Genomic DNA, 20920 nt, shown 5'->3' with positions numbered 1-20920 from the left:
AAATGAGGTGAAGAGCATGTGAGGAATAGATGTTAGCAAGCAAGAAATAAATGTTTATTGCTCTTTTATCTGCAGTCATGCAGTCAAACTACCAGGAATCTGCTTAGAAGTTTGGGGAAACACTGGCACGAAACACACGGTGACTGACATGTCGAGATGTCTGCAGTGTGGTGTGCGTGCAGATACATGTGGGCTTGTGTCTCTGTGTATGTGCATAAATGCATTTAGTGTTGATGCTGCATTTGTACTGTTTTTGCATGTTTATCTGCACGCACAGACGTGCAAGACGTGCATGTATGTCTATCGTGCACTGAGCTCCCAAAGTGACATGTCAGGACACTGATGTCAGGAAACTGACACTCTGAGTCTGACAAACAAACCATGCAAGGAGAAAGATCTAAACAATGTGCTGCAATTGCTTTATTACTCAGTGTTTGCCCTAGGTGTCGCATTACTGAAGTCTTCAACACCATAAAAGCCTTCTCTATGGTTCAGCCCTGTGTTTGTGTGTTTGCTCTGGCAGAGGCTCCCTTATGACTGGTTATATTGGACATGCTCAAACAAAGCCAAACACACAACAGGAGCCGCAAGCAATTACGGCCTGCCATAGTGCATAACTCCACTCTGAACACCCTCTGTTTCCCCCTCGCCATCCACTCGCCGTCTCTTTCTCCTCTACCACACAAGGCTTGTGCTACCATGAGCCTCCATTCACAACACACACTTGCATATCAGTCTCAGCAACATTTGCATGCTCCCTCTGCACTGGCATCCTGTGCGGCATCAGCGGCAATAACACTGTTTGTGTATATGTCATCTTTAGGATTAAATGTTAACCTCAGTGGGCAGAACATCGCTGACTGGCACGGGAATGCCTGTAATGCTAGCAGGCAGCCTAATCCACTGGATTAATACATATTACGATGGTTTAGCAGAGAGCCGGGTGGGCCTGTGTCTCCATTTCATTCTGTCATTGGGAAACATTTGTCACCATCCACATCATCACGATGCACCTACTTTCTCTTTATGCTATTGTTTGATGCAGTTTAAAACATGTCATTTATATGTTTCGCATCTTGGTTCTTGAGTCACTTCTGCACAGTAGATGATTAAGACATCCGAGCAAGGCCAGTCACAGTGAGTGATGGACATCCAGTTTGAATCAGATCCTCTGGAGCCTGAGTAGAGGGTGATATCTCACTGCCTGTGGCTTGGACAGCACATACGGTGAAGATCTGTTTCAAGTTAATGTAAGAAAAACTGGTAAACTCAATCTGGGTCAACCTCTCTCTCCCTCTACCCCCCGAAACCCCTTTCCTCCTCTCTCTTTGTCTTCCTGTCTCTCTCTTGCTGTAGTTGAGTGTCTCTTTGGCCTTTTGTCACTAAACACCTCATAAGAGAGACGTCTCTTTTTTGCAAAAAGTGATGGAGGACAGGATGGAGAGATGGAGGATGGAGTAGATTTAGTGTTGGATAGCTTGTGTTTGCTGGAGGTATGTACCAGTTGTGTACTAATAAAGCTAATGATTGCAATCCAGCCAGCTGTTATTTCATGTCACTAAGTTACCATGCCATTATTCCAGCCATGCGCCTGTGCCACTTTTTGAAAACCAGAGGATTACATAAAGCTCAAGACTGGATTGGAATGAATAAAATGTAGAAAGTGCTCATATTATAATGTTAAAGCCAGAGTGTGTGTACACAATATATATATACATATATATATATATATATATATATATATACATATATATATATATATATACACACACACACACACACACACACACACTCATATCGTAAGTATATGGTTCTGGCTTTATATTATATGAATGGTATGAGGACTATGGACAAACAGTACATATGTGGCCTCCTTAGACCATACTCACCATACACACACACACACACACACACACACACACACACACACACAGCAATGTTTATCTGTGCAAATATAATGGCGTGCATGGGCATTTGCACCCAAATGCACACCGACTTGTGAGTATGACAGGGGACTGCATACCTTAGTATGTTTGTCCTGTGTGTGTGTGTGTGTGTATTTTGTACCTTTTGTAGTGGCTAGCGTAGCTCTCCTGTTACACATACACATGTTCTTTATGGGCTGGCTAATGGAGCTGAGCTCTTCCTGCCTCTGTGATGTGGTTTACTGTTGTTTGATGTGCTCAGGAATCCTGCATAGGAGAGCACCTCAAGCCGATCTTATCACATAAAAGCCCTTGGAATGGAAGAAGACACTCAGCTCTCTTTTTTAACTTAATAGAGATCTGTGTCCCTGTGAGGCTGTGTCTGCGTGTATGTGTGTGAGTAAGTGAGCGAGTGTGCACCATTTCTCTAATTCAATCGAGTGTGTAACCCAAGGCCAAACACACACATTTGATTTCAGTAAATGCTGAACCCGGAGACCTATGGCATGAGTGGACCAGAGACATGTCAGATATGTCAGTGCATGTTATTGTGATTGAATGTGTGTGTGCGTGTGTGTGTGTATGTGTTGAGAACAGGCTTAAGGTATAGTCAGTTCTTATTTTCTGAGTAAGTTAGACTATTCACTATCAGGCATGTGAGTGGTACAGTTTAATGCACGTTTATAAGACTTTCTGGTGTACAAGAAATTTATAATATTTGTATTCCATAAAATGTTGCCATTAAGTTAGTGAGATAGCTAGCTGTAGGCTACACATTAGCCCAGTTTTTGCATTCAATTTTATATTTTAGAAAAAGTATATATTTGATGATAATGAGGAAAAAAAGGAGTGCTTTTTGATATCATAATCAAAACAGATGAAAGGACATTTATTCTCGATGGATATTAGAAAAACAGCTACCACTGACAGAGTAAGCTCTACTGATTCCTGGATTGTATGCATGCCGTCAGTACATTCCAGTTTGTCTGAATTGTGGTTTCTGTTGCAGAATGCTTCAATGGGTGCTACAGGTTAAGTGTAAACACAGACGGAAAAGAAAGGAAACACACCGCCACATGCTCTGTAACAGTAATGTCAACCTCATCATCTTTCCAAATGCCTCACACTTCATAATAACGGATATGTATACATATTTTGTATTATTCACTGGGGTTTTGGTTACAGTAATGTCAGTGAAGACATAATGTCTTGTTCAGGTTTTGAATATTGGATGCTAAAATGGCACAGCTTATTCCTCAGTTCTCTGATCTTGACTTAAATTACACCAGACATACCTCATATCAAGACATTCATAAATGGCCACATTCTCAATCACGCATACACACACTGTCTATATTCTGTGTTTCATCTACGTCCTGAAAGTCGTGCCATTGTCTTTGCTCACACTCCCTCTAGCCATTCTTGTCTCTGAAGGATTCCTGTGTTGTTTGTTTAGTGGTGACCAGTCCTGTCTCTGCGCAGTCTGTCCGCCCACATGAAGGCCTTTTCTGTCTTATTGATGCTAGCTTTAAAGATGAAGGACTACACGGATTAAACTGCGGTTGCCATCTTGAATAGATGTGACGCTTTCTCCAAATAAACTTTGGGTTTTAGTTCGGTGTGTTTTTTTTTCTCTTTCCTTCTCGTTTCAGTTGGTTTTGCTTCGCTTTTTGTTGGACATCAACTCTGATATCGTAAAAATGAGACAAAAGTTTTATTGCAAAGTTGTGAAACTTAACAGTGTCTGTGATGCTTGTGAACGGTAATTTCTCTCCATAAACAAATAAGAAAAATTGTGCTTTTATTTTTATGAGAGTTTAAATCCTAGCGGAGAGCTTAACTCCAATGACCCCTACTTTCTCTCCTGATTTTATTTTTATTTCTTCTTTTTCTCTTTCCCCCCTTCTCCTTTCATTTCCTCTACTTCCCTTCTTCTCTCATTTCTTCTTCTTTCCTCTCCTTTCCAGGCCTAAACTCTGGATACCCACCGGCCCCCGAGAGAACAGTCATGTTTCCAATATGTCTCCATTTAGAAGAGACCAAATGAACAAGAGCAGGGCCAAGACAAGAGCAGGAAAAATCATCACATAGCCACTGGCACAATCTGCTTATCTTTCACTGCTAATAGCTCTCATGCTCCTCACATCATTGCTTCTATGTGCACACATGCACGCACACACGCACACACGCACACACGCACACACACAAATTCATGTATGCACATGTTATTCTTTGCACACAAACACATTCAATGCGCATCAGAAAGGATATAAACGCTCATCCAAACTTGCTTGGGCTGTTTCCTGCCACTGCCGAGAAGTACATAATGATAATTACAGTTTGGGTCTACATCCCTGAATTAAGCAGATCAGACACACACACACACACACACACACAATTCAGACGTGCCAGAGGCTGCTGTGGTGTATGGTGACTGGTGTGCAGCGTTGGAGCAGTCTGCTGGGAAGCAGTCTGTTCTACTATTGTTTTCTATTAAAACCTCCTGGGAACCATCTCAACAAGACTGAGAAACGTACGGAGCCAATAAAACTCCAGTGAAACCAACAAAGAGTCAGAAAGACTAAGCCCTTAGTGAGGGCTTTATGTAACAATATCTTACTCTGATTAAGAAAAACTAGATGAGAATGTGTAGAACTAAACCTGCGGAGAAACAGAAAGCACTCAACATTGTGCTTTTTTAATTGATCTGTAAAATGTGCAAAACAAAAGTGGAAGGGATACAGACACAGACACTGAGACATACTTATACTCAGATAAAGACAGACAGCAGTAACCAGAAAAGCCACAGAGGAGAAAAACAGGAGCCCAAGCTCAGGTGTGTGTGTGTGTGTGTGTGTGTGTGTGTGTGTGTGTGTGTGTGTGTGTATGTGCGACAACCACAGAGGTTTGGAGGTGTTTACAGTGTGTGAATATATGCCAGTAAGCCCCATTGACTCACTTGTGCGGGTATACCAGCATTTCATGTGCCCATAATGGTAAACCATGAGGGCATTTTACTAGGCCACTGTTTTAATGGCTGTTTTACAACCCGGCTCATCCAACAACATATTATATACAGCTGCACTTAAAATAACTCATCCCTTTTTCTTTCTAAAGTCTCTCACTGCTGCACACTCTCTTTGGGCTTTCAGTTAGCTCTTTGAACTCCTTCTCTGCTGCTATTGATCTATCCATGTTATAGATCAACTGCATATTTGTATATCAATCTGCATATCTCTCTAGATTCTAAATTCAAATATGCTTTACTGGCATGACAATATCTTTCTTTCCACACTGACAACACCTCCTCCCTTGACCTCCCCTTCCTTCTTCTCATTCCTTTGGTGACCCTGAGGGCAGGACCGTCATTAAGGAGGCCGTCACTGGTCACCTCTGGGTCCTGTGTCCTGGTCTGCCTCTTTACGGCCGCAGGGCCCACCTAATCAATTGCCCACTCATGCATACACTTAAATGCTCCGACACACAAACACACACAGGCAGACACACACAAGACTTCCAATCAATTAGTCTCGAAATTTATACAACCGGGTAATCTTGGGGGTGTTAGTCTCCCTAAGGCCAATCAGAATGAGCTTTCCCGAGACTTCTACATCAGCCAAATGACGCTAATTAGCTGTGTGTGTGTGTGTGTGTGTGTGTGTGTGTGTGTGTGTGTGTCTGTGTATGTGTGTGTGTCTGTGTGTGTGTGTGTGTGTGTTTGTGTGCGTGAGTGCAAGTATGTGCATGTGTCTTTGCGACTGACACTAATTAGTAGAGCTAGTGCACCAACTTCCTCAGGACCATTTCCTGTGATAGTAATTATTAGGTATGTGTGATAAATTCCAGGCCTTCTTCCACCCGTCCAGAGATAGAACAAGACAAAAAAGAGAGGGAGGGAGAGCATGTGCTACTCAGAGGAAGTTAAGGAGGTCAGCCTTAAAAGAGTGATGAAGTAAAAGTAGGAAGAGACTACGAAAGAATGATGTTACTCTAGTGGGGCAAACTGACTCAGTACGAAGATGAGAACATTTTCCACATGCGATATCTTCCCATAGGCGCCTTGACGAGGAAGCCCCCCTAACTTCCTCTCTAGTTGTCAATCACTGCATTCTTTTTGTTTTTGTGTGTCACAATCCCCCAATCGTCATTATGTGTTCAGATCAAGACAAGAAGTTCTTTCTGTCTCTGGAAAGACTATTCAATCTCTGTCTATCAGTTTAACTAAACACACACAAATAGTAAATGCACTATCCTCTCATTCCCACCAATACTCTCCGAGCGTCAACTTGTCTTTCAATTCTACATCAACTTCATGAGACAGCTCCCACCTTCCAGTCATTCATACATTAGGAGACAATGCCACTTCACCCGGTCACTCCAAGGCTCACAAATCCTCTCTGCTATGACAGCAACAGTAACCATACTGCAGGCAAACAGAGTGTGTGTTAGTTTTTCTAAACTCAAGTCACATACTGTACAGGACATAAAACCTCCAAATCATATGTACTGGGAGAGTTCATGTTCGCCAAAAACACTATACGGATATAAGCACCAATAAAATATTCCTAAGTAGTGATAAAAAAATAACCATAATTGATACTAGAACAGCCAAACTCTGAGAGAAGTGAGCTTATGACATGATGTTTGCAGAGTGCATTCCCAGAGAATAACATGGTCCAGGGAAAAATGGGTCAGAAAAGTTAAATTTATGGCCCTTAACCTTCAGTTGCATTGGCTGAACAGAGCAATATCCAAATCAAAAACAGACTATACTGAGAAAACTCTGGAGTCTTCATCCTTGAAGCTTACTGTATGGGACCCAGGTAGAAGTCTGTCATTACCTTACTGTACTGACCAAGGTCTTAGAAGCAGGGGTTTCCATGTAATGAAGCCCTCCATTGACAAAACCTCAAAGGAGGAGGAGGAGTAGGGTGGAGCATGCCTAGGCCCTGACATAATAGCACACCTACAGGCCCGCAGTCGACACACATGTCGAAGGTAAACACGCGTGTCAGAGGGCACGGGAGCACAGACAGACATGATGAATGGCCCGAAGTTCCCACGAGGCGACACACATACAAACTCGCTTACAGAGTGAGGAAGGTGATGTGTGGTCAGCCCCTCCTCATCACTGCAATACAGAGAATCCCATTCACACACTGCACCGACCCTCAATGTCTCATCATTACTTATCACAACAATGGCACTGAAACACCATATCTGTGATTTTACCAGTGTGTGTGTGTGTGTGTGTGTGTGTGTGTGTGTGTATGTGAATGTAATTTCAAAGCATTGTGAACGCAATGCTGCCTGCTGGTTGAAAATATGGATATGAAAAGATACTTTTTTTCGGTTCAAATGCGTTTCAATGAGTGCACATGCTGTACATCTGTGCATATCTGCGTGTGAGTTTGTAAGGGTGTGTGTGTGTGTGTGTCCAGGCCCCTCAGGGAGATTACTGAGCAGGGACATGACCTTGCCGGTACAGCTGGTCTCTCTGTGTGTTTAGTCATTGTAACCATGGTAATGGCGCTGTGCAGACAGGATGTCTACATTGGGGATTTCAAAGTCATAATGTCGCTACTGCTCTAAGCTTCATTATGCCATGGATTACTACAACTAGCAAACAAACGATGCATGAACACACCTCACGGATAGAATTGATTTTCACGGTTACAGGTTATTACATTTACACTACAAGTAGAATAGCCCATTTGCCTATGCATGTTTGATTTAATGACATGCTAAAAGGGAGTATGCGTGAGATATAGTCTATAATTTGCTTTTGTAGAATGGCACAAAAGATATGTTTCTATCCAAATAATGACAATGTGAAAACTGTTAAGCAAAAATTCAAGACAAGGGCATAAGAGTGTGTAGTTGACAGAGCTCCTGGTTTCATGTTACACTGAGGAATTAATGTTCTTTGTCTATGTGGCATTTTTGTCCAGCGTGTAGTTTGGTAAAGTAGAGAAATATAACAAAACTAAAGAAAATAAAGCAAAAATATGCACTGAACATCATCATGTGTTCAAAAATATATTTCCATTGTCTTTTTTTTATATATTTCTCTATTCTCCAACTCAGCCTAGCATGAACATATTTTTTAATAAATATATTTTACACTTTCATTTCGGCTTTCATATGTGAAAATCAAATTGTGAATTAACAGGTGGATGTGTTGCAGGTGTTTTCTGATACATGGTATGTTGTGTTTAGTCATTCTTCCCCTCTAGCTCAACTCCTCTGCTAACCAGACTCTGCTCCTTCCCTCACAGCTATTCCCAATCTTTTCCCTCTTCTTTCTTCCACCACTTCCTCCATCATTCTCTGCCTCCCTTCTTCCATCCATCCATCCATCACCCCCTCCATCAATCACTCTCCCATTTTATCATCCTTTTTTCTCTCCATCATTTACTATTTCCTCCCTAACTCTCTGCTACAACTTCTCTCTTTTGCTTAGTCTTGCAGACATTCTACTAATGTTTGCACGATTTTCCCCTCCTTCTCTCAAATTGTCAACTCCCCCCTCCTCTACCTCTAAAAATGTCCACTTTGTCAACTCTGCAGCTCTTTATTTGCCCGTCTCAAAGCTGCTGTTACCTTTTTCTTTGCTCTATTATCTTTTTCCATCAGGAAAATGTAAACAGAGATAATATCAGCGACATTCCCAGTGTCTACAGGAGGATCAGGTTGAGTAAGCCACTAAAATGTTGTGGCATGTAGTATTATCCCATTCAGACTATGGAAACATCTCAATGATTAGCTTTTCAAAATGTCCAAACACATAATTTCTCTATTGTGCACCTATAACCTGTGACCCGAGACTTATTTAATGACTAGTTCCTCTGGAGGCCATCTGTGTGTGTGTGTGTGTGTGTGTGTGTGTGTGTGTGTGTGTGTGTGTGTGTGTGTGTGTGTGTGTGTGTGTGTGTGTGTGCTTGTGTGTACTTTACAGTATGGTGGAAACTCAATCTGGTGTGGGATGATAGAGCAGACCCGCACCGCTCCTTATACATCAAGCATGCAGCTCTAAAAAGGCAAATATGAAAATGCACTCCATGTCTTTTTTACTATATCTCTTTATATCACAGACACACACACACACACACACACACACACTCACACACACATACTTGGAAACCCATCATACAATGGGAGGATATTGAAAATGATTCTTTCATTAACATTGTTGAAAAGCCAGGAGTCAGCTAGCTCTCTCTCTCTCTCTCTCTCTGTCTCTCTCTCTCTCTCTCTCTCTCTCTCTCTGTCTCTCTCTCTCTCTCTCTCTCTCTCTCTCTCTCTCTCTCTCTCTATCTCTATCTCTCTCTCTCTCTCTCTCTCTCTGGCTTATACACACACGCACATTAAAAAAACGCACACAGAGAGCTCCGCAGTTCACTGGGGAACGTGCCTCACATGGTTTGCTTCAGCTGGTCTTCTTGACAAATGCCACATTACAGCGGTGAGAAGGAGAAACTTGGCATGCAATCAAACTTCTCTCATGATTTCTAAGATTTGAAATACTTCAGTTTGTGTAGCCCCTCAATTTCATCCTTCCCTCCCTCCCATTCTCTCTTTCTGTCTCATTTTCTTTTTGCTTTCACTCAAACTCCCCTTCTCTCTCACTCTCTCTTGTTACCTCTCTTTCTCTGCCTTATCTTTCCTGTTTAGTTTTTCCTGTGCTAACTTGGACCAGAGCCGTGCTGTGGGAATATGGCCCCTTTTAAAGCAGAAAGCCAACGTTTGTGTAAGTATGTGCATGTCTGCAGACGTGACTGATTATATGTGAGTTCCACTGAGGTTGTGTGTACATTCTGCATGCGTATCTTTGCGGCTAGTTCAGATGTAAGTCAGTCTCACAAAGCTTCGCCTCTCGCAATTCAACAGTCCTTTAATCGTCATCACCAGTGACCCCAAACTCCTGCCTCTGACCTCCTCATACACACAGACACATACAGGTTCAAAGCCACAAGAGACCACACACACACTCGTGCCCCCTGTGCCCCCTCCATTAGCTCTTACCAGTGGAGACTTGCATTCAGTCAAAGTCTCAAACACAAAGGCAAAGAATCCCATCTACTTTGTGCTGTTTATGTCAACCAACCATCACACTTACCCTCTTCCTCAGACATCTTTAGAATGGTAATATAATGATAATATAAGCAGTGTGCCAATAAAGTACCAAAGTATTATTCCCATTTCTCTAATTTCACATACATTTTCTCTAATTTCACGTACATCCCTTGAAGCATGGATTGTGTCAGTATCATATTTAATACATTTCCTCTGCTAAACATCCCTGGTAATGTTTGGATAATGGGAATTGGAACAGACACGAAGATGTTTTGTGCAGAGACACGGGCAAGGGCGCTCTCTTTCTCGGTCTCCGGCACATACACATACACACATTCCTTTAGAGTTAGTGTGATCAGAGGAGTTTGTGAGGCGTAATGGATTTTAAAAAAGTTGTGTTTTCAATACATATGTTCCAGCCATCCCTTTTGTACTGTACTGAGTGGCTGACATTAAAGGCATTTCTCTGTGACAACCAGATATGTGGCTCCATGCGTCTTCAATCAGAGAGCTCAAAGCAAACACACATGTAGCCGCTCCACTGACAGATCACTGAACTTCACTCACACAGTCATACATACCCACTGACACACACTCACACATGGAAGTGCAGCCAGAGCTGCTCACTTTTTTCTTGTGTCCTCCTTCTCATCACACATAGGAAAAGAAAACAGCCAAACACACATTTTTTTCTCACCTCCAGTCTAAAGCTGGACCACCTGTCCTCAATAAATTTTACTTTTCACAAGGCAGCTATAAACAACGGCTGATCCTGCTTCAAAACACACCTCGGCACTGATATCTTTATAACACTCATGCACAGATGCACATGTGAACAGGTGAGCGTATATATGTGCCTATTACAGTATCACACACATGTTTCTGCTGTAGTAACAGAGCTGCTGTGAAGGGCAATGAAAATGTGCTTGATGATGCGGTGAGCGAGCCGTGCCAATTTAAATAAAGGATCATTGATCATATACTTTTATGGGCTGGGTGTGCAGTCCCTACCACAAACACTCAGACTATTTATCTAGCTCTTCATGCAAATGCAATTTAATTGATTCATATTACTGCAATAGCCAAGTGGAAGTCTTTCTTTCACTGATTAGAGAAATGCATAATCATGAATGTACTGGACAGCGCATGGTCACAGAATATGTGATCATTATTATGTGTGGCCTGTAACAATTTGAAAAGAGTTACTGTCTATCAGTTGAAAGACGTAAAATAGGTGCATGAGTAGATTAAGGCAGATAGATGGCTGAGTGTGAGACTAACTTCATCTCCAGAATCTCCTCCAGCTGTTTGCGTCTCTCCTGGCGAAGACTATTAAGGTGTCCGTCTCTCTCGTGCAGGGACTGCTGAGTGGAGGACAGATGCAGTTTGGTGGCGTCCAGCTCCTGGCGCGTCTTCTCTAAAGCCCCCATCAGCTCCTCCAACTATTCAAGGGAAACAAATATGCACAGGTTTAAACAGTATCAAAACATACCAGGATACTTGCCACACGTCTCTGTTTTCATTAAAGCATATACCCTTTATACAATATACTTGCAGTCTCACACACAGGGACATGGTAAAGTAATCAGATACACAATTATGTGCACTTGTATTCCACTACATTGGGCTGTGTTAAAATGCCAGAATTCAACACAACAAATGGCCAGTTGACATGCAGGTGAAATGACTAAGGTTCAAAGGTTAGTTGAATGATATGTCCGCTGACCCTTGGACTGGAAACAAGGGTTCTCTCTTCTCTCCCACCTTTCTCCACTTATTTTATCTCACTCTCAAGTGTGGCTCTACTTTAGAGCAGGTGAGAATAATGCTCAACCCCTCAACTACGTCTCCTCCCTCTGCACGCACACATGCCCTCAAGCCATGCAGGCCAACCTGCGTGTCTAAAAGACAGGATGTGACCTCAGGGCGTCATTATCCTAAGACAGGAAGTGTGTAATTGTCTAACAACAAGTTCTTTACAATAGGATGGAGTACTGGTCAGGCTCGTTCGGATTATGTAAATGGTGGCCACAGGAATTTATACTTTGTTCAATTGTTATGATTCACAGTTTTGAGATATAAGACAGTCAAACGATAAATTCTGAAGTGTTGGATCTCAAATGAACAAAATGAAAGAAAGCGAAGGAGGAGCAAAAAAAGAGAAGCAGTACTCGGGGGGGGGGGGGGGGGGGGGGAAGCACTCCATGGGGTAGGACATGAAAAAAAGGAATGGGCCTCTTTTATGAAGGGGCCAAATCGTTCACACATTTTCAGGACACTCTCCATCTCCGCTGGCTTTCTAGGTGTGTTTCACAGATGTCAGATAATGTTCTCACTGACTGTTCATGAATATCACATATGGAGCGAGAGAAGAAAAGGTGAAAGCCATGCGAGTGGGGAATACAGATATTTTAAATGGTGGGAAAAGGGACAACTTTCTGTCATGACTTCCTTGAAATGTGACAACGCATTGATTTTAATAAAATCCCTGCCAACAACAATTGACCTTAGTAGTATACAGCAGTTAATATACCCAATATCAACAAGACATCCAACCGTCCAAAATCACACCATGCTTAATGTTTGATGTCTTCTTTCAGGCTTAAAACAATCCAAAGCCAGTCTTTTCATCTTGAGAGTCAAGAGTCACACACACACAACTCCATTTACACCCACCACATGTCTATCAAGCCTCATGCACCGACTGCCTACCTCCCAGTCCCCCATTATCCACCACCCAGGCTAGCCCTCACTTCACAATCACATCATTAATAAGGAATACAATGCATTTTAGTGAAATTAGGGACCTAATCAGCTTAGCAGTGAGCCTGTGCGTGCTAATTTAGCTCAACTTCAAGGCAAAGCCCCCCAGCCAGGCTAAGGCTCACTAAGACTGGCCCAAAGCCCCTTTAGGTGCTAAGCTGATTGGGGGCTCAGAGGTAAGGGCCAAATCCCTCTTGTCCATTTGCGTCGGTGTTGCTGGTTCAGAGGCCTAGTTCAAACGCCACAGAGGGAGAGAGAAGAAGAGAGATGGGAACAGAGATGGCGAGAAAGGGAGAGAGAGTGAAGAGATAATTGGCTGAGACAACTTAAGAAGGCAGATGGGAAAGAACGAGGCTTTGGACAATGGATGAACAGCAGAAATGATGGCAGGAGAAAGATAAGAGACAGAGAGAGAGAGAGAGTGAGAGACTTAGAGAGCGGGGGTGTGAAGAAAAGTGACCCAGGGCATTACCCATGCTTCATTTCAGTAGGTCAGGCTGATGGAAGACTTTGTTTAGCGTATTACACATCATGAGACTGATTACTCTGGGACAGAGGGGAGAAAGAAGAAAAAAGAAAACCAAGGAAAGACTAGGGGGAGAGAAATATGAGAATGTGAGTCTGGCAGGGCGCTCTGAAACGGTGCCAGGGTCAGGTGATGTTTCAGAAGGACCTGTCCCACTCTCTATTCCCCCAACATCCCTTTCCACACACTGTTTTTCTCTAGAGGCTGAGGCAAGAGCGGCAGTTGACTGACGACTGTGTAACTGCATGTTAATGGCATGTTGACTCCTGCCTCGTTATGCGGTGACGTCATGCTGGCTCACAAAATTCAATGTGTTGACAGCGCCTACTGTAGCTGTGAGCATCAACGACGGGGCAGCTAGAGTGCCAGGTCAAATGGGTACCTTTCCTTCAGTCAGTAGCGCGACTGCAACTCTATTTTGGCTCAATACATGTCAAGTGCAGACTCCAGTATGACTGCATGCTGGCTCATTATGTTCTCTATGTGTAGGGTCTGGATTGACTTGAAATGAAAGCAAGTTGACAATGACTTTTGAAGTCAATGAGTTAACGTTAACGTTAACGCGTCACAAGCAAGGAAAGGGTGTCCCTGATTCTGGCTACGCAGGGGTAAACTTAGGTCAAAGATGAATCATCCACTTGTATGCGTGCGAAAAGTCCCACAGACATAAATATTCTTTCGGACTTCTCAGTGGATCAGAATATTGTTTGATAAACAGTATCCATGCTGACTGTAAGTCAAGCGTGTAAAGTACAGAAATTGAAAAATGAGGGGGAAAAAACAGCCACAGTTAACATTGGCTCTAACAGACTTTTCTAAACTGAGTTTGACCTCTTAATTTCCCACTCTGTCCACCAACCTCCTCTTTTAACTTATCCTCTATCAGATTCTACCTCTAAATGTGTGTGTGTGTGTGTGTGTGTGTGTGTGTGTGTGTGTGTGTGTGTGTGTGTGTGTGTGTGTGTGTGTGTGTGTGTGTGAGAGAGAGAGAGAGAGAGAGAGAGAGAGAGCATATGTATGCATATGTATGTGTGTTTGAAGCAATGCAGCCACTATTCTGCCTCAAAATGTTACTTCTTGTTTTAACCGCCGATTGCTCTCATATTACTTGTGGCACTCATCAGTAATGCAAGGTCATTCTCATTCAAATGCACACTCACACCAGGAGGAAACACACTCCCTTGCCCTGTTTCTCTTTCCCACCACAGACACATCTACGCTCTCTCTCTCCCACACACTCACGCACACATACACACACACACACACACACACACACACACACACACACACAGGCATTGCAAATGCACACACATAAACTTTTTGGACTTTCTTAGAAGTGTAGACTGACCAGCTGGCAGTCAGAAAGACTCACAGATAGCAGGACAAACAGAGTAAAAGGGCAGCCTGTACTCCATCAAGACTACAGGTCTACACATGTGTTAATTAATTCTGATTACATGCACATGAACTCACAATATGTTAAACATATGCTCACATTTTCAAGCATGCAACAGCAAACTTAATGAGCAACATAAAATGGACGTTTTTTGATTCATTGTTAAATTTGAGGGGGGAAATGAACAACAGCATGTTTAGATGAATAAAACTGAATGAAGAAGAAAAGGAGATAACAGACAATAATGGTATTTGTTGTTTAAGAGCGACATATTATGGGATTAAGGATCATTCATTCAGGGCAGTCTGCCTGCAGTTACACTCTTAGCCACATGGGTGTGCACTGCAGTTAAGTTCCTCACATTTTTTCCAGTGGTCCTTCTTAGTTCTAGGTGAGCTGTTACCTGCATTCAATTTTAAAGGTAGGGATGCATTGGACTATCTGTGTGTGTGTGTGTGTGTGTGTGTGTGTATGAATGAGTGAATACAATATTTGGTTTTCGAATCTCCCATTAGCATGTGAAACATCAGGTAAACCTGTCTCTGGGCCTGAACACGGGCAGTCTCCTCTTGCACCCAGAGAGCCTCCCTATGTGCGGAGGTGTTCATGCTCTCCCTCAGTGCCCTCTCCAGCTCCCTGATCCCCTCCGCCGTCTCCCGCATGGCATCCTGGGAAGCTGAAAGAGGAAACTGAAGGGGCTAAAGGAGTTCAGAGGAGGAGGACAAGGAAGCGGGTTGGAAGCAAAGTAGCAAAAGCCAGGGAGAGAGTGTTTTCTTTGAGTATACTTTATTTTCAGAACTCATCATCAAATGTATTTGCATTGGAATAACACTAAATTGGCAAACAATATCTTGAGAAAAGGTGTATTTGTTGATCTCTCCACTAAAAGGAATCCAGTCCATGTAAACCAGAAACAAAAAGAAAGCTGGGGTGAGAGAAGAGCAAAACTTCTCTCAGAAGAAAGAGACACAGCCAAGACAGAAGAGAGTGCTGAGTGATGGAGAGAGAGAGTGTGTAAGTGCTGTGACCTTTGCTGACATCCATAGGATTGTGCGCATATGTGAGTGTGGGTGTGTGGAGTTGACCGTGCGCTTTCACATGCACAGTTTGTGTGTGGCCTCCCTGACACCTATGGTGAGTTGGGGAAATGGGGAAAAGGATCCCTCTCCACACTGGGTGATGGAACTGTGAAAGAAAACACTGGACAGAAATAATAAACCCCTGATTCTCTCTCTCTCTCTCTCTCTCTCTCTCTCTCGCTCTCTCTCTCTCTCTCTCTCTCTCTCTTACTCCTCAATAGTTGACTAGCTCTCAAGTTCACACGTTCACACTTTTCTGGGAGCAGCACAGAAGCCTTGGAGTTACAAGGATAAGGAGACACTTTCAAACTGAGCAAGAAAGAGTTCAGTTACTCTTGTTGCAAAACACAAACTAGAGGTGTGATGTTGTGATGGTGTGATGCATTCTGATATGAACAGCTGAATATGAAATATCATGTTAACACTTGTGTAGCCACAGTTTGTGCAACCTTACATAAAGATAGTAGTTACTTAATTTTCTATAACAATACATTGCGAGTGAGAGCAACTACCTGCTGTCTACAGAAAAAATGGTAGATGGGTGTTTTGAGGGTTAGACTAAATACTGGAAGCTGGAACTTGAAATGAACTGGAAACACCACAAGTTTGATAACACGGTTGTAGAAGTATGAATCAAATGAACATGACACAGTACAACCAACAAGTTGCCAGAGTAACAGACATTTTTGGAAGCAACAAGGGTGCGTAGGAAACTCTATCCAGACAGCAAGAAAATAAAAAAACAGTAAAAGAGAAAATTCCCTGGCAGAAATATTTCAACGTTTTCCAAAGTCATGCTACAAGCACTTAAACTGATATTTCATTTCAGAAATGGCTGCATATAAAAGCCAGTTAGTAAGTTCAGAATGCTTAGAAACAATTGCAGCTTTGCAGGCAATAGCTGATATAAGGAGCTCAGCGTTAGTGTGCGTGTGTCTAAGGTTATTATAAAGCAATGAACCAAATAGGCACATTTCTTTGGTTTTTAGGCCAAACAGTGGCTCACACATGGTGAGTCTATTCTGAGGGCAGAAAAAAGAAAACGGTAAATGCATAGAAAACTAAAAAGAGTCAAGGGAACCAGGAGCATGGAAGATGCATCTGAATGACCAATTTACCGCCCCCTAATAAATAGTAAAGTGAGTTTTGACTTGGTCCCGGTATCATACATTGATAGCGGTCAAGAAAGCTCCTAAAATTCAATTGCAATTATTAAATAGCTGGGCTACTTCATGAAAAAGTCGTATTTACGACCAAAAAAGCTAATCATCGGACTTCAGTGATACTGACAGAAACACCAGCGATGGGATTATCCCTGAGTGTGATGAAAATAGTGCCAAACCAGCCAAATCGCAAGCGGATACATGTGGCTCGTCACGTCAGCACGACACAGCTGGAGGTGAGCGACAACACACCCGCACACACACATACAGATGCAGGCTGTGTGCGTCAGCAGTCCAAAGCTGTAATTGGATGTGACAGACGGCAGTAATTCGATGCACCAGAATCAACAAGTACTGGTCTGACCCCGCCTAACAGACAGAAACACACACATGCACGCGCGCGCGCACACACACACACACACACACACACACACACACACACTTGTACACACACACACCCCACTGAGATGGGGCTACCACCGCTGGACCCATGAATGAAACCTGACCAGAAAGCTGTGTGTGTGTGTGTGTGTGTGTGTGTGTGTGTGTGTGTGTGTGTGTGTGTGTGTGTGTGTGTGTGTGCGTGTGTCTGCATATGTGCAGTATATGTGTCTGTCTGTCTGTCAGTGCATATCTGTGTGTTATGTGATTTTTATTGGTAACAAGAGAATATTGCTGGCTTTCATGAATACAAAGAATGGAAAAAGGGCAAGAGAGATACAGAGAGGGGGGAGAAATGGAAAGATAATTGCCTCTGCAGCACCAATCATCACCTAATGCCCTTGGGAAGGATCATTATGGAGTCTAGCCCTTTCTGGTGTGATGGAGGGATTATAATCACTAAAATAAACGAGCAGAGAGTGAGAGAATGCACATTTCCAGAAGCTGTATACCTATAATCCTCGCCTTCTCACACACACACACACACACACACACACACACACACACACACACACACACACACACACACACACAGGCACACAAACCACACATACATCTGTCTCTGTCAAAAAAGTTAAGTGTGCAGCATCAACCTCTGTGTGTCCTATTTCATGATTTCAAAAATGTTAAGCATGTGTGCATGGCCAGAAGTTTCATATACAGTTTCAGTCAAATGTACAGACTGTGGGAAAAGGCTTGGAGTGAATTTGTCTATCTTCTTTAACTGTCCCCAGATTTTTCTATAATTCTTGTGTTTCTAAATAGAGGGGTTGGGGGTGGGTATTGAGTGTCACTGATGCTTCTCCGTTACAGATAAAAGAGAAATAAAAGGCTTGTGTGAAGGCTTGAAGTGAACACTTCCGATGTGTGTTTTCTCTGTGTTTGTGAAGTGCAGCGTGGCGCGATGGAGAGCATGGAGCGGAGAGATGCTATCACTCTATCCCATATAAACTCCCCTGGATGGATGGCGAGAGGGAGCAGTGAGGGAAGGCCCTGTTTGTTTGTATTTACCCTCGGAGCGTGCTGTGTTCCTGATGGATCCAGAGATAAATGGAAAGAGAGAGAGAGAGAAAGAGAGAGAGAGAGAAAGCACATGGGAAAGAAGGGGGGATAGAGGCCACAACTCATTGTTTTATATAGATACTATAGAAGGTGAGCTGGAATATGTGCTGGTCCCTACAACTATTATCTAGTACAAATTTTACAAGTTCTACAGAATTTTTGTGAATCTTTTTCAAATATTGCTGCTGTAGTCAATCATGCATTTTCTTATACAATATTATATTATGTACAGTCAAAATTGTGCTGTTAGACAGGTCTCTCAGGGTCTTTTTTTCTCAGGGTTTTGTTGATTTGTGTTTTGTCTGGATTGTTGGCTTCAGAGAGGAACACCATTTTGTTCAACTGTATATTCGCATATGGATCAAAACGGATAAGCAAATCAAAGATATATTTTATTGGCGTGTATGTTGATGGATAAGAAATAAATGGAGAAAAAGCAGTACAGAAATGCATTGAGAGTATTGAGAGTTTTCAACTGTAAAATATAATGCTTACAGTACACCTGAGCACAATTCATAAATAACCAAATTTAAGGGATTCTTTGGCACAGTGGTGCTTTGAGTGAAACGCTAACATCAGCATGTTAACATGCTCACAATCACAATGTCAACATGCTAATGTTTAGCAGGTACAGTATTATGTTTACTGTGTCCATCATCATTCTGCATTTTGACATTTTCTAATTATCACTAAAGCAATGTGCAGCTGAGGCTGATGGGAATGTTTTTCAGGTAGTAGTCATAAACCAAAGGGTTGATCTAATTTTTTTTAAATTCACCTGATAAACTCAGGTGATCACATCAAATAGTTTTTAAGATATTTCAGTTTCAGCTACCTACCTACTGACTGACCGGCTTTTACATTTTCAAGGTTTTTGATATGGCTGAATGACAATAAACTTGAGCTTGAATTCCTGCATTTGCTTGAACACATGTATTACCTGTGGTTAGTATTTTACAATACATTGAATATACACCAACAAGAAATTCAACTCCCTCTGAAACTTTCTGTTTTGCTCTTTTTGTGGAAGTCATCTATCTCCCTGACATCAATTCCACTTCTCCCTTGCACTTGTCCCTGTACCTCTTTCTTTCTTTCGTTCTTTCTGGCACTCACTTCATGTCTCTTTCCAGGTTGTAGAAATATTAATGTGTGCTACTCAGACGCTGTTTAGAAGAGGAAATAGGATGCTGGATGCTGCCTGCCAGCACACACAGAAATAACAAAATATCTCAACCAAAAACAGGCTGAGAGCAGCTCTGGTTCTTTTTGGCAGAGAGGTACAGAGAGGTGTACTCTACTTCATCGGTCCTGTGGGAATAACCTGGCATGGCTGAGTTCTGCATATTAACACCTCAGCATTGCTCGGCAGGCTAGCGTATAAGCATGCACACAGACACACACATACTGTCAAGCAAACAGCTGACACTCTTGTTGACACCTTAGGAGAACTATACAAATAAAAAATGGTAAATCATGATTCTCTCTCCTGCCTCACTAATCAGTTCTTTACTATTCCCATCTGAGCCATTATGCCGGCGCTCCTGGCTGGCGTATGGAGCTGATACTGCAGGACTAAGTACCTGTCTCTTCCACTTAGGACTGATTCTGAGATGCACTGAGGGAGGTAGGGCAGGAAGCATGAAAGCATGAAAGACTGGAAAAGGGCTCTCGTTGCTCAGAAGAGCAAAATTATACACAACGGGAGAATGTAAAGAGAGATGAAGGAAGGGGAAAAGACGATAATTTCTGAGGAACAGCTTGCAAAAGAGATGAGGACAAAAAAAGAGGGCAAAATACAATGTACACATGTCCACCAACACACACACACACACACACACACACACACACACAAACCTGCGACAAAGAGTGCGCATGTCCGTCAGTATGGGCATCTTTCCTCATCTCACCAACCATTGTCTGCTTCTGGATGTTAGGAGACTTCACTTGCCTTCAGAGAGAAACATATGGGTGACAACAGATAAAGAGACGCTCAGTAAAGAAATGTAAATCAATCATTAAAACCATAGAATAAAAAAAAATTATATCTCACATAATATGACATATGCACACTTTTGCAAGCCAACCAACATTTAAAATATAGATGTACAGACAGACAGACAGACAGACAGACAGACAGACAGACAGACAGACAGATAGATAGATAGATAGATAGATAGTAGATAGATAGATAGATAGATAGATAGATAGATAGATAGATAGATAGATAGATAGATAGATAGATAGATAGATAGATAGATGTTGTTTTACTCATGGTTTTGCTTTATTTTCAGAGTTAAACAAAGCTGGCTTATTGCATCATACAGGCAAATGGTTGATCCGTGTGTACGGCAAAGCAGGGAAGCACTGTGCATGTGTCTTGTCTTAGTAACACTGGGACAAGACGAGACTTGACTGATGGAGGTGAGACACTGCTGCGTAAATCTTTCAACAACAAAACACACAAACACATAGGAGATGGAAGCACA

At 42.4% G+C, this 20920-nt stretch overlaps 1 protein-coding gene across 1 annotated transcript in view; it reads right to left on the bottom strand.

Annotated features, from left to right (window-relative positions):
* LOC137889432 (ELKS/RAB6-interacting/CAST family member 2) overlaps nt 1-20920 on the bottom strand; it is a 140989-nt gene that overhangs the window by 56698 nt on the left and 63371 nt on the right. Inside the window, exons 12-14 of the mRNA XM_068733288.1 lie at nt 20289-20382; nt 15223-15384; nt 11283-11443 (exon numbers count right to left, since the gene is read on the bottom strand). Coding sequence (XP_068589389.1) covers nt 11283-11443; nt 15223-15384; nt 20289-20382 — 417 coding nt within the window. The remainder of the gene's footprint in view (nt 1-11282; nt 11444-15222; nt 15385-20288; nt 20383-20920) is intronic.

This window comes from Cebidichthys violaceus, unplaced genomic scaffold, assembly GCF_023349555.1.
Source record: "Cebidichthys violaceus isolate CVI_PGR_0920_01 unplaced genomic scaffold, fCebVio1.0.p SCAF_6, whole genome shotgun sequence".
NCBI lineage: Eukaryota > Metazoa > Chordata > Actinopteri > Perciformes > Stichaeidae > Cebidichthys > Cebidichthys violaceus.
The sequence above is the reverse complement of the archived record's forward strand: the minus strand, read 5'-3'. Positions and strand labels throughout refer to the sequence as shown.